The 14,590-nt window shown below is 38.5% G+C and overlaps 3 protein-coding genes across 13 annotated transcripts in view; 1 reads left to right on the forward strand and 2 right to left on the reverse strand.

The window, feature by feature from the left end:
• The window catches only part of LOC117481598 (E3 ubiquitin/ISG15 ligase TRIM25-like), a 30,269-nt gene extending 28,699 nt beyond the window's left edge, over positions 1 to 1,570 (reverse strand). For 10 of the 11 annotated variants that reach the window (XM_034129426.1, XM_034129417.1, XM_034129404.1 and 7 more), the window contains exons 1-2: positions 1,377 to 1,570; positions 1,203 to 1,235 (exon numbers count right to left, since the gene is read on the reverse strand). The gene's annotated coding sequence lies outside the window, so the exon portion shown is untranslated. Of the gene's footprint in view, positions 1 to 1,202; positions 1,236 to 1,262; positions 1,289 to 1,376 lie in introns of those variants that run through there. The other variant, XM_034129350.1, reaches the window with a different exon arrangement.
• A 6,115-nt stretch (positions 1,571 to 7,685) lies between these two features.
• On the forward strand, positions 7,686 to 11,201 carry anapc11 (APC11 anaphase promoting complex subunit 11 homolog (yeast)). Its single transcript, XM_034128166.1, has 2 exons — positions 7,686 to 8,090; positions 9,822 to 11,201. The coding sequence occupies exons 1-2, from the start codon at positions 7,982 to 7,984 to the stop codon at positions 9,965 to 9,967; spliced, it is 255 nt and encodes an 84-aa protein (XP_033984057.1). The 5' UTR covers positions 7,686 to 7,981; the 3' UTR covers positions 9,968 to 11,201.
• A 661-nt stretch (positions 11,202 to 11,862) lies between these two features.
• ppp1r27b (protein phosphatase 1, regulatory subunit 27b) lies at positions 11,863 to 14,590 on the reverse strand. The gene is given in 7 exon segments (XM_034131148.1): positions 11,863 to 12,496; positions 12,498 to 12,510; positions 14,106 to 14,264; positions 14,368 to 14,414; positions 14,416 to 14,456; positions 14,459 to 14,506; positions 14,509 to 14,590. Coding segments are annotated over 7 exon segments (501 nt in total). The 3' UTR covers positions 11,863 to 12,385.

Genomic DNA, 14,590 nt, shown 5'->3' on the forward strand with positions numbered 1-14,590 from the left:
CCTTTAGCTTGTCCTCCATGTCACCAATATGCGAAATAACTCTCTCGTTCTTCGTTATTTTCTCGTCCAGGATAGCCAACTTGCCTCTCAGGTCGGACTATAAAACAGAGAAACAGGACACATTCAGTTCATTCGGGAAAGTATTATTAAGATTATTTTGTAAGTTTAAACCTGTAACATTACTTGTCAAATCTCAGCATTGTGTGGTATGGCATATAACGTTTTAATGCAGTGAGCACAAAAACAAACAATAATCTATCTTCCATATTTGTGGGGAGAGAGAATGCCCCTTCAAACGAAGCCAAGCAGCTGCTGGCTCCTGCACAAACACACACACCTCTTTCAGGTTCCTCTGCTCCTCCGGGGACACAAAGGAGCAGCCTTTGTGGACCTGCTGGAGGCAGAGGCTGCAGATGGGACGGCAATGCTGGCTGCAGAAGAGCTCCATCAGCTTGTGGTGGTCCGGGCAGATGCGCTCGGACAGGTCGCCGACAGGCTCACTCAGCTGGTGGACTCTAAATCTTGGGTTTTCCCGGTGAGGCCGCAGGTGCTCCTCGCAGAAAGAGGCCATGCAGGTGAGGCAGGTCTGCGCCGCTTCTGCTTCCATACATGTATCACAGCGTATGACATCCTGGCTCTCGGCTTGGCTGTCCTCTGCTGTCCCCAGGTCGGCCTCGCTCTTGGTCGTCCGCAGGTTGAAGGTCTCCACGACGGTGCTGAGGACCGTGTTTTTCTTCAGCTCCGGTTTGGTGGGGAAGTGGGTCCGACACTGAGGACAGCTGTAAGAGTCCTTCCAGCTGGCGAGGAGGCAGTCCTGGCAGAAGTTGTGTCCGCAGGGGATGGTCACCGGGCAGTCAAAGGGACACAGACAGATGCTGCAGCTCAGCTCTTCCTCCAGACTCAACAGAGAAAACTGACTCTGGTCCATCGCCGCCATCATGAAACTCCAGTGGGCTGGGCTGAGCTGCGAGGGAGAAACGAAACTTAACTTGCGCTATTCTTGCACCAGTTTCGATTCCTTTAAAGTCAACATTTATATTCACTTCGACCAATTTCCTCGATAAAAACCCAAATAGTGACAAAACTAAGTATGAAATGTTAGAATTTAGCCTTGAGTTCATTCGACTTCCATGCTCACGTCAACATGAACAGGGAACTCGAAAATAATAATTTAATTTAGTTTAAATCTCCAACAATCCTCGGAGTCCTCGGGTGTCCGTGTCGCTTTTCTTCTTATTCTTCTTCTTCTTATTATTCTTCACCTTCTTCTTCTTCTTCTTCTTCTTCTTCTTCTTTATCTTCTTCTTCTTCTTTTTCCTTCTTCTTCTTCTTCTTCTTCTTCTTCTTCTTCTTTTCTTCTTCTTCTTCTTCTTCTTCTTCTTCTTCTTCTTCTTCTCCAGGACACTAAGAAGTGCAAGCTGTTCAGGAGCTAGTTGTAATATATCGTGTATGTGATGACTCCTTCCTGTCTTGAGAGGACAATACCCAGGGGGTGGCCGTTTTCTCATTAGGCTTGTTTGAGACAAGCGAGACCGACGCAGAACCATGCGCAATTGCGATCAACGCTCTGCTAGTGCGTTGCACGATGGTTAGTCATTTTGTCCGACTTGCTCTGGAGGCTCGCCTACATGAGACGTTGAAATCTCGCGGGACAAAGACGCCCGCAGACTTGAGAGCGAGGCCATTCACATTTTTCATCATTGTTCCACAATGTTTATCATCATGAAATTAATATCTATATATTTTATACTATACTTGCACTGCTTACCGTTTTCATACTTTATATATCTTAGCATATGCATACACACTGTTAATACTGTTCATACTGCTCACAGGCTGCTGTGTGTATCTCGTGTATTCATACCAGTCTATGATTCATACACGACTGATTCTATAATTTAGGGTGCATTTCACATCAACAAAACAGTACAAAGAAAGTGTTCTTTCTCAATAGGACAATCAGTGGTTCAAGTTAGTATATTCCTCAGTGTAACATATCCACTAGTTGCAAAGCTTAAACATTTTTATTTATTTTTTTATTTTAAGGGAAAGGATGTTTTCACTACTCAGTTTGTCAACTATGTTACGGACAAACTTGATGTCATTACAATCATTTGATTAAGTCCTGCACTTCAAGTAAAATCAAATTTGAAAGGCTCTTGAGTCTATTCTACCATATATCCAAAGATTTTTTAAAGTTTAAAAAATAATTGTATTAAAGTTTTGTTTTTTCATGTGATATGTTCAGCACTGTCATTAAGTTTAGGGATATTTTGTATTATAAAACTACCATACAGGTCATTTTGATAGTTTTAAGAGATGTCATGTAAAACTCCAACCTGTGTAGATATACATTATACTATAAAGGATATCAGAAGCACTATTTTAGATATTTTAAATTTGAAAAAATGAGGTGCAACATAGTTGACAATGAAAGTCAAACATTTGACGCAAATAACATAGTTGACTGGACACATTATTAACCATCAGCACTATGTTAATTTCAAGGCAGAAGTGCAAAATTCCATTGATAATGATGTGTAATGACGTCTACATGTCATACAAATTGTCAACTAGGTTACCTGTCAACTAAGTTACTACAGTTATTACAGTACTGGGTAACTCAGTTGACAGGTAACCTAGTTGACAATTTCCCTATTTTGACCCATCATTTCAATGGTAGGCCTTGCCTGGATGACCACATGTCATTTTCTTGAACAGGTTAACATCACATTTGCACATATAATTGAATTAAAATCATTAAACAATTGTAAACCATAACAATGTACGTAACATTGTTGATTGTCAATGAGTATATTAATTGACCATGTGCTATTATACATAAAATATTGTAAAAATGTAGAGGCCAATCACCACAGTGTGTTCAAAATGTCTGCCAAAGAGGAACATGGCATCATGTGATGCTGGTGACATGGTATTGGGACAAACAATTTTTGAGTTAAAGGGGGGAAGTTCTGTTAGTAACATAGTTGACAGAACTTTTGCGGACATTCATATATTAAGATATTTAAATTATTTAAAGGGGGAAATCAATTAAAAATATGTTATTATTCTTTAGTATTTAGACTTTTGAAATAAATGAATCATTTTTTGAATTTTCTTTAATGGTTTTTATTCATTATTTTGAATCCAAGACACCCTCAACTGAAAAACGGACATAGCAAAAACTGACAATTTAAGAACATCATGACACATTTCAAGCTAAATAAAGCATAGGATGCACATAATGTTTGTGTGATATTATAACATGCTTTCCAATAATAGGCAAAATATGATATTTTTGAAGAAAATAGTTAGAATAATTATAATTATCATCAATGGACATCAATGGACATGGAATGTACCCTAAATTGTAGAATCACTCACACACTGTTAATACTGTTCATACTGCTCATAGGCTACTGTGTATATCTAGTGTATTCATACCCCTCACTGTTTATTCATCATTCAATTCATTCTATATTTTATTCTGTAGATTGTGTACATTACTTTTCACTTTACTGCTTTTTGCACTCCTGGTTAGAAGCTAAACTGCATTTCGTTGTCTCAGTACCTGTAATCTGTGCAATAACAATAAAGTTGAATCTAATCTTGAGCAGAAACAAATGTATTTACTTAGTACATACCTGACATTAACGATTAAACACATGTGTGCATTCTTTAGAAGAGAGAAAATTGCTCTGTCATAGGCCTACTGGGTCAGGCTACAAGAAAGTGGAGAGGAAAATATCACAAACAGAATACTACAGGATTGCTGGGAATATACAAAGTTCCAGGGGCGTGGGTTTGGCTGGACAAGTAAGGAGAGAACGAGGACATATGGAGTGGAGACCATAAAGTTTGCCAAAGCAAGCCCATTTAGCAGTGTTCCCCAATGGCTTTTCCCAGAAGCTAATATAGATTGTGAGTATCATAGAAAGGAAAAAAGAGTGGCAAATAAATGAAGTGGGAATTAAAACGAGTATGTACCTGAATGAAAAGTATTACAATTACCTCAAAATGTATACAGATGGATCTAAGAAGCAAGAATGCGTGGGGATAGGCGTGTATATACCAGAATTCAAAATATCAATCTCAAAACGAGTGTCACATAACTTATCAGTTTATACAGCAGAAATACTAGCAGCAATTATTGGGCTACAATAGGTTGAAGAAGTCAGATAAGGTGGTGATATGCACAGACTCACTATCTGCTTTGAAAAGCATACAGTCGACAATAACTGTTAGAGAAGATTTCATTATTGAACTTAACCACTGCTTATTGAGACTTCAGAGGAGGGGAATAGATGTGCAGTTATGCTGGGTACCTGCACATGAGGGGGTTCAAGGGAATGAGCATGCTGATAAGTTACAAAAGATGCGTTACAGAAGGAAATAGCAATACCAGTTTCACTTGGAAAAGGAGAAGGAAAAGCAATAATTAAGAAGGGTATGGAAATATGGCAGAAAAGGTGGGAGGAAGATCAGAAAGGGAGGAGATACCACAAGTTACAGAAATCAGTCATACCAAAGATCTATACAGAAAGGAACAGACGGGAGGAGATCATCATCACTAGACTCAGACTGGATCATACAGGATTAAACGGCACAATGTTTATAATGGGAAAAAGCGAAGTTGAAGAATGCAGGGGGTGTGGAGTGAAAGAAAATGTGGAACACATCGTATTACACTGCAACATGTACAAAACAGAGAGGGAAAAACTAAGAGACAGGGTCAGAGCTTTATATATACAGTCTATGGGTCAGAGAGGCAGGAAGGGAGTGGAGCCTGATGGGGATATGGGAACAGAAGGTGAGGGGGTAAGAGCTACCAGGAAGGCCATTCTTAAGTATGAGTGAAACAGGATTGATTGGAAGAATTTAAAACAACATAAATACAGTGGTATAATTCCACAATTGGTGAAAGGATGATATGGTGCACTCTTGTACAGTAGGTGGCGGTATGCACCTTAAAGTTGTTTGCAATCCTGATGATGATTTTATCATCTTTTACGAAACGTTTTTTTTTATATGGAATGCAGTTGGAGGTCAACCAATCACAGAGCTTGATAACTAATCACGGGGTTTGTCAAACAGAGCACATGGTGTAGTCCTAAACGATAGCTGGGGATTCTGGGTAGTGTAGTGTCTTCTGCCATCCTAAACTCCGAAAAAATATTTGTTTCTCCGAATCGAAGGGGAAAAATACAAAAGCATTGCACACAATTTAAACCAATCAATGTTGTGTAATTAACAAGGATAATCTGGTGTTACACATCTCTGCTTCTCCTCTGCCTTGCGCCACCCCGAAGGTACGCCTCCCGTCTGCCAATTCTGATTCTGATTCTAATTGATATGTTTTTGTCACAGTTTGTTTCCCTATATTGCGACACTTGTTTTGTTTAAGATTATTTCTCCTTTTTTTACAGACATCCCCAACCATAGTGGAATGCTGTTGTAAAGGATTGCATTGATCCGTGCATCAATACCTTCACCCAGCTTTGAGGTGAAATAATCTTGTGGCTAGGAAAAATGTGAAAAAAAAATCTCACAAAGAGTGACTTTCTGGTGTAATCATTATAATATCAAAGACAAGCACTTTCAGTAACAATATATAAAATCATTCAGCAGGAGAGGTTGGGGTGGAAACAGCATTTCTAACTAAGATGATTACAATATTAGAAGTAAAACATCAAGATGAACATACTATTATTAATTAGAAAAGTACATGGGAAACTTAAATATCCTGCAATATACAATTAGCAGAATAGGAACAAATGTGCCAAAACATTTTTAACATAACCAACTCAAACTGCTGGAAAGAATACACATGGAAGATTTTCGTCTGTTACTTCAAGACACCCCAAATTCAAAGTCAGTATAAACAAAATCTCATTTAAAAATGCTGCAGAGAATGCGGGGAGCGGAGGGCCAACCATGGTCATATATTTTGGTCTTGCAATGTTTTGTGTGGCACCCTTCTGTTCAAAGTTGATATTTTGTTTCTTAAAAGATTAAATCTTTAAAAACATGCTGTTTGCCATTTTTAAAGTTTGATGGAAGAAATTTAAATATAGGTCACTGACGTAGAGCTTTAGGCCTGCAATGCTTTAAAAATGTTTTAGTTGTTTCAGTTTTGAAGAGTGAATATGGATGTTACATTCACAAATTAGTATGAATAATCTTAAACAAGAACAGGATCTTGAGCCATGATGCCTGTTTTTCAAGTACAGAAACATTCAGAATGCATGACGATTCTTTCAAAGGTTTTGTAATAGACCCCTAGTACTCTTAATTTATAAAGTAATAATAATACATGTGAATGATTGAGCTCATTAGTGGCCTGACTGGCCCTCCTAATCTGGTCTAAAGAAAGTCAATGATCATTGTGAAGGGGTGTCCAGCCCATATCAATAATATACCAAACTACAGGCTAATGTGAGATTCAGAAATTAGTTTGAAAAATCACGTCTTCATGTTATAGTAGGCGTACCTTACATGAACCTGTTTGAAACCTTAATGACCCCATGATGTGATTATTTATATCTTAAAACCTTTAACAACTATATTTAGATGTTCATAAGTATCTACATTTATGTATAAATACATGTGTAGCAGTTAGACAAACATAATTAATAGATGTTCTCATTATTACCTATTTTATATGTACTAAAAAATAAAAATAAAGTTGACTCCTAAGCCCCCTTTTTGTTTTAATTGATTAATTAGACAAAATGATTTGTGCTTAAAGTCATATGTGTCCCAAACGGATAGACTAGGTTATTAATTAATGTGCCTAATAGTTGCTTAAAATGCTACAATAACATTTGCAATTCATTTTTAATCTGCCATGTACGGTATCAACGTCTCTCAGCCACCGTAGTGTCGTGTCAGGTGGGCGTGTCGTGTACTTGCTGCGCCGGTGCGTTTACAAGCCACGGCCAGCCGGAATTCCAACAGTAGAAGAAGGCCCAATCCCAAATCACACCTCATACACCCTACACCCTACCCCTACACACTACCCCTCCGTTTGCGCGTTCGCGCGGAGGGTCCGCCACAATAAGTGCTGTTCCAAACCAGCGAGTCTGCAGCGGTGCTGACTGGAGACCGGTCTCTACCTGACCGGTCTCAACGCTGTGTGTGTCCGTCAGGAAACACGCTGTTTACAAGTAGTTCCAGCAAACATCCACTGATAAATTGCGATGTTAACAACCTCATATTTTTTTAACTTAGGATCATACCTGTGTTTAGTCTAGAAAAAGGTAAATGTGTGCATTTTATGATAAAGTTGTGTATATTTACAGACTGTTGCAAAAACTAAGAAGCTTATAAACATCAGGTTTAAAACTAAAAGAGCTTTACAAAAAAGTAACACAATGAAAGATGTTTGGAGTTTTATTTGAGTTATTAATTTACATTTTTTGTCTAAGAGATGCTGATTTGAAACCGTTGTTACATACAGTTACGGAATTTCCTGTTTCTGCCGGAGAGAGGGGAGTTTATCCCAAAGCTTGCCGCTGTATTTACTCCCTCCATCTGACAGGAGGGAGCCTCATCCAGCTGCGAGTGTGGCTCGTGTGGCTACAGACGGAGTTCACTCCGTCACGGAGGGGTAGGGTCGAGGGAGTGGTTTGGGATTGGGCCTCCGTCACGGGGGAGTGTGTAGGGGTAGGGTGTAGGGCGTGGTTTGGGATTGGGCGGAAGAAGTACATTTTCCCCCGTGTTGTTAAAATGCTAGCTGCATGTTGTTGACGAGCATGAGACTAGCAATAGCATGATTTAGTTTGTAAAGAAACACTTTAACTTATATCGTGTTTGATATATGAAGGAGTCGTTATACGCTGTCCAGTAAATTGGCTAATATCTCTGAACAGCTAGCTAGAAAAGCCTTTTGTCAACATTAGTTCCTATGCTAACGCTAGCTGCTGTGGTTCATATGCGAGTGTGTCACTGAGTGTGTCTGCTGTTGTCAGACTGGAGGATGAAGGTAAAGATCCGACAGTGGAACGCTGTGGCCTCTTGGTTGTGGGTAGCTAATGATGAAAACTGCGGGATCTGCCGGATGCCCTTCAATGGCTGCTGCCCAGACTGTGAGTAACCGACTAACTGCGATGCTAACTGATGGGAAGTACTCAGATTATTTACTAGCAAAAAAGTAACAATACTACAGTGTAAAAATACTAGTACAGTTCCTGCATTCAAAATCTTAAATGAGTGAAAGTACAAAAGTATTGGCATGAAAATATACTTAAAGTACCAAAAGTAAAAGTATTAATTGTGCGTAATGTCCCATTTTAGAATCATATATATTAATTACTGGATTGTAATTAATCATGCATTAATTTGTTCATCACAGCTGGTAAAGGTGGAGCTTCATTAATTTATACTGCTGATCCATATCTTAACCTATCATTTTATATCATAGATTATGTTTTAGTTATTTTGTATTAGCTCATATTATTTTAGTATAGTAACTAGTAACTCATTGGTTACCTTGGTTGGTGATTGGCTAATGGTTACACAAGCCAAAAAAACATCATGACATCATAAAGTGGCCAAAATCTGATCAGCTCATTTTCAGACAGGTTTTTATATAAATGGATCAGGACAAAAAGAGAGGGGGTCTTTGTTCCTGAAACGTTCAGAGTCTCTTTACACAGAGGGGACACATGTTGATGTAGAAAAGACATGAAAAAGTGGATTTTGCACAATTTAAAATCTCTTTTTATGTCTTTCTTTTATGACAGATCATAATATTTTCACAACACTTTTTTACATACTTTAAAATAACTTTTATTATTTGTTGTGACTTTTTTGTAACATCAAAAACAGTAATACTTTAAAGGACATACTATGCTATTACTTGTTTATTATTAGTTGTATGACATACAATGCGAAACATTTTTTACGACACTATACTGAGAAAATATCTGAAATGTTTGCTTAAAATGACTTTAACATCGAGTCAATCAAAATAGTAGGCGATTATTCTTCTGTGGATCTGTTACTGCTAATTCTACTAATAGCTTCAGCTCTAGTAATAATAAAGTACTGTAACTGCAACTCCTGCAGTTAGCTTTTCCTTGATATGTCCTTGGATTTAAGGTGCACACTTGAGGCTTTGCATAGGTCTATTCTGTATTTTAAAATACAAAATAAATCCATGTCTTCGTATATTTACAGTCGGCTCGAAAAGCACTGCAGAATATAAATGAGATTATCAATTAAATCCCTACTTCTTAATATGGTTATCAAACTGCAATGTCCATTAAATTGTATGCATTTAACAGAAACAGTAAATCTAAAGATGCAGTTAGGATTGCATAAGGTACAGTTTGTTAAAGAGGCCCTATTATTTCCCTTTCCTGAAGTGTGTTGTATAGGTTTTACTGCATGAAAACGGTCTGCAAAGGCTAGCACTTCCTCACATTGTACGTGATAGACTATAGGGCCTGAACCTGACTGACATTTTTATTCCACTGTTAAATAACCTGTTCAATACAAACATGCCACTTGTAAAAATTAAATAACTTTTCTGTGAACTGATATTTGTTTAGTGAGCTTATTAGAGGATGTTCCCTGAAAGATTGTAAAATGTCAATGAAGATGTCAGACTTGGTATATTTGTTAATAATCACTTGCAATACATGGAATTTGTGTGTGTTCCAAGTGAATCTGCGGCCCCCTGGTGGCCAGTACATAAATTATGTGGCCCCCACCACCATCCAAGTTGCCCATCCCTGCTTTAGGTTATGAGTATGACAGCTAGCACTCTTTTCTCACTGTTGTAAATGAGATGTAATGTAAAACATGTTTTGCAGGTAAAGTGCCTGGGGATGACTGCCCGCTGGTCTGGGGTCAGTGCTCGCACTGTTTCCACATGCACTGCATCTTGAAATGGCTGAACTCGCAGCAGGTCCAGCAGCAGTGCCCCATGTGCCGGCAGGAGTGGAAGTTCAAAGAATGAACCCGAGGTGCCGGAGAGAGGGGAGAGAGGGACTCCCTCACAGAGGAGGACATTTTTACATCAGCTGTAAATAACTACGTTTTTGTAGTCCTTCATCTAACGTTATGCAAAGGACACATGGAACCTATTGTGATCTGTTGACAGATTAAGTATGTGATTAAATACAAATACAAACCCTACATGACATGCCCTGTACCTGATGCTGTGCATGCTACATGTGAGTGACATGACTTTCATTAGTGTGGTTGATTTACCCAGAAGCGTCTGGCATTGGTTTGGGAACATGCCGTGACTTGCATAAGTATTTAACCCCCTTGAAAATTATTAGATTTATCTGGATTATAAATAATGCATTGAGGTTTTGTTTTGTTTTTTTATTTTAAAAGACTGACCCTCAAAATGATTTTTCTTAAAATGTACTTTTCTTTTTGTAAGAAAAATAAATAACTAAAAGTACTACAACTTATAAAACTATACTATAGTATGTCCAAAATATCAATAAAAAACAACATAGTATTTTATGTTGAAATATATTAAAAACAACATAGTAAAGTATTTCAAAAAAATATCAGAAAAACAACATAGTGTAGTATGTCGAATTACAGTAAAAACCACAACCACCGTATGTCGATGATATAAAAAGATTGTATAGTTCGTCGAAAATATGAGAAAAATATACATAGAATACTGTGTCGAAATTATGAGGAATAATAGACATAGTATGTCAAAAACTATCCCAAAAAACATAGTATTATACATCAAAAAATATCTATATCTAATCTGATATAACTTTGTGTTTTTATGATATTTTTAACATATTTTACTATGTTCTTTCTAATATTTTTCAACAGACAACCATTTCGATTTTTGGGATATTTTGGACATTTCTTTTCCCTCATGTTTTCGACAAACACTACTATGTTTTTAATTCTTTTTTTTTCAATGTACTATTCTATGTCGTATTTTCCTTAAATGTGGACATACTATCCCATCTTGTTTTTTTTCTATATTTTCGACATACTATGTTGTTTTTTTTATAATATATTCGATATACTGTACCATCTGTTTTTCTGATATTTTTGACATACAATACTTGTACAGTATGTTGTTTTTTTCCGACATCCTAAAACTATGTTTTATCTGAAACATTTCGAAATATTATAGAACGCCGTTTTTTTTTGCATAATTCAACACTGTTGTTTTTTTATTGAAAATGTAAGCATACTATACAATATCGTTTTTTTCTGAACATTTCGAATATACTATACTTTTATTTTTATATTATCTGACAGACTGTCTATTTTTCTCATATTTTTGACATTCTACACTTATATTTTAGGCTATACTGTGTCGCTTTCTCCGATAGTCTATACCATGTTGTTTTTCTTATTTTGTCGACGTACTAAACTATGTTGATTTTTTTTCTTATATATTGAAATACACAACATAGTATAGTATGTCGGAAGTATAAAAAAATGACATAGTTTAGTATGACTATAAGAACCAATCAACAAAATCAATCAATCAAAAAATCATAATATTGTTAGTAGAAACTTGTTTTTTTTTAATATATTGACATACCCACCTGTTCTTTGTTGATATTTTTCTTTGTCGTTTTTTGTGACATTTTCTACTTAATAAAATTACTATTTTTCAACATACTACAATAAGTCAATATACATTTTGTAGTACCATGTATTTTTCTTCTGATATAACCAATATATTATGTTTTATTGATTGTTATTTTCAATATATGAAGTTTACTCGAATAATTTCGATTTGTTGTTTTTTCTCTATTTTTCGACAAACTATACTATGATGTTTAATCTTTTATGGCAAACAACAGTATGACAGTATTTGTGACACAGAGCTGGGAGCAGAGGAAATGGCAGACACACTTTTTTGATAAAATGTATTTTAAAAAGTATAAAAAACTCATTTACAGTGCAAACAACTACTAATCAATACGGCTAAGTCTGAAAGTGACCATAAGGAACAAGTCACTGGGTTTAGAAATTGGATTACCACATTCTAGAGGCAGTCAACATAAGCTAATGTTAGCTTTCGGAGTGCTAATGAGCTGACAATGTAACTATTTCATTCAAAAACCCTAATTCAAGTGTCAGAAACAAAACACACAAAAAATGAATCGAGTTCATTATGGTATAAAACGACGGGAAGCTCTTACAGGATCTCTGTGCTGCTGGAGGAGACAGGGGGCAGCCCCCCCCACCAGCTAAAGTCCCCTCCCCAGCCACCAGCCCATCCTCTGCCTCACATCCAGTCTTTGACCTCCAGAGCTGAGTCAGCGCTCAACACCAGTGTGCTGCACTGACGTCACGTGTTCTATCCATCCCTGCAGGACAGTGCCTGGACAGTAGATTCCAGAGGAGTGTGTGTCTTTAAAGCCACGTGTTCTCAGTCATTGACAGCCAGGCAGAAGAGCTCCAGCAGCTCCTTGTTGTCCCGCTCGATGAGGTCTGCCGGCTTCTCCCCGCATTCGTTCACCAGCTCTGTCTCGGCCCCCATGCGAGAGAAGGTAGCTGGAGGAAACCAGAAGAGAATTCTGCTCACTCAAACAGATTGAATCCTGCTGCTTTGCCACAAACTCAATGCGGGTGTGTGCCGTGCTTCAGTTGTCAGGAGGGTCAGCGGGCTGTGCCAAGAATGCAGCAGATCCTCCAGCTTCCCTTACTTCTGTGACGTAGGAAGCTGTGGAGTGGTGTGTGTTTGTGTTAATACATGCTGGTACTGTATGTGCCTGCTAATGCAAAAACATGTAATGTCAGCTGCTAATTGTTATGTCACCTTTGTTGCCCAAAGTTCAAGCTATAAAGTGCAACTACATCACAAGAAAAAAGAAGAAAAATTCTTCATAAGAATGAAAAGTTGTAAAACTTAAATCAAATACACTCTGGGTATTGCCCCTACAATTAATTTGATTAGGTAGTGACTAGTAGCATTTGGTTGCTAATTGCTAATATACATCACTCTTTTGATGTTTAGATTTCACATGTTAGCAGGTAACATCCAAAATAATTGCCACCTTTAACTCACTAAATGTACTTGGTTGCAATGTTCTTTTGTCCATGCACTAACTTTTACACATAAACAAGCATAACAAATTCTCGCATATTTAAAGGTCCCATGTCATGGCAATTTCTACTGATCATAATTCCATTGTTGAGTCTACTAGAATAGATTTACATTGTTCCAAAATCACATTGGTTTCTCATACAGCATCTCTGCATGTGTATTCACTCTCTGTCTTACACGCCTTGTTGGAGCTCCTGCCCCCACCTCCCTATGAGCCCACTGTGCTCTGATGTGTGTTTATGTGTTACAATGGCGTTTGTTAGCAACCAGAAAATGACACCAGTAATGACAAACAGATGAGAATGCTGCGTGGGGTCTGGGTGCCGTGTTGGCGGGACGTTGCGGGGCTCGCTGCTCCGCCCTTTGAGGCTCGAGGAGCCGACAGTGTGAGCTGGATTACTGGTGTCGTTTCCTGGTTGCTGCGTGGGGTCTGCGAGACAGCGAGACACCGCGAAACTCAGCCTGAGCACACACACACGTGAGTGTGTGGCGCAGCTGCGGCTGAGAAAAGCTCTATGCAAGTCAATGGGACTCCCTGATAGTTGAAAATCGACGCTAAAGGTCCCCCCACTGCGTTTGATAGTGACGCCAAGGGATCCTGGTGTGTGAGGAGCTCCACGGATTGGTCCATTTGGATCAATTGGTCCATTGGGTCGTCGTTACGTCACTTGGTTCGCGGAAGAAAAAAATGGAAAATGAGAAATCTCCAAAGAGGCGTTCTGGGGCAGCATAGACAGGTATTTTCTGTGTTAGAGTTTTACTCCCTACAGGGTGTACTTTGAGGGTTTGTGACTGCAGACCGTTTACATGCAGAAAAACCTTCATAACACACAAGGGGACGGGTAATAACCAGAAAAGCATGGGACCTTTAAGACACATTTTACATTTTCAGCATTTAATAGAAATAGACATTGGCATAAAAACAGGCAGATGGAAATGCACCTAGTTGCTTCTTTTTCACAAAAGTTACTCAATTCAAACTTGAATAGAGCTTTGAACTTTTCGCTTTGTATTCTTTTTAAATAAAAGACTGTCTGCTTACCGTGCAATGTGTGGGAAGCCGTCGCTGCAGGCCATGTGTAGGGGGGTCCAGCCCTCCTCGTCCCGCTGGTGGATATCTGCTCCGTGCTTCACCAGCAGCTTCACACACTCCAGGTTCCCCGTCAGGACGGCCTCATGCATCGCGGCCATGCCTGCAGAGAAAGCCCAGTTAGAAATGACCATCAGTTCAGCCTATGATGGTGTTAATAAATACAGAATAAGGTTACTTGATCAGGGTGGTGCAAATGTCTCTCACCAGAGGGTAGATGGTGTCCAGACTGACTCTTCTGGCTCGCATGAAAAGTCCAATCCCTCTCCAGCTCTCCGTGGCGAACATAGTCCTGGAAAATACATCATTGGGGAAGTGCACACTGCGGATTTGCTTCAGAGTTTTAGAGCTCTTGCAGAGTGGGACCCCACACTCCTGCTGGTGTAGGCCTTGTTTCCTCTGGTCTGGTGAGTCACGGGGCACTGGAAGTACTTCAT

Source organism: Trematomus bernacchii, unplaced genomic scaffold (assembly GCF_902827165.1).
Source record: "Trematomus bernacchii unplaced genomic scaffold, fTreBer1.1, whole genome shotgun sequence".
Classification (NCBI taxonomy): domain Eukaryota; kingdom Metazoa; phylum Chordata; class Actinopteri; order Perciformes; family Nototheniidae; genus Trematomus; species Trematomus bernacchii.

What these genes read in the sequence shown, in the direction of transcription:
- anapc11 (XM_034128166.1), top strand. Translation starts at nt 7,982, where the DNA reads ATGAAGGTAAAGATCCGACAGTGGAACGCTGTGGCCTCTTGGTTGTGG. An exon ending in CAATGGCTGCTGCCCAGACT is followed by an intron (nt 8,091 to 9,821) that starts GTGAGTAACCGA and finishes CATGTTTTGCAG; the next exon opens with GTAAAGTGCCTGGGGATGAC.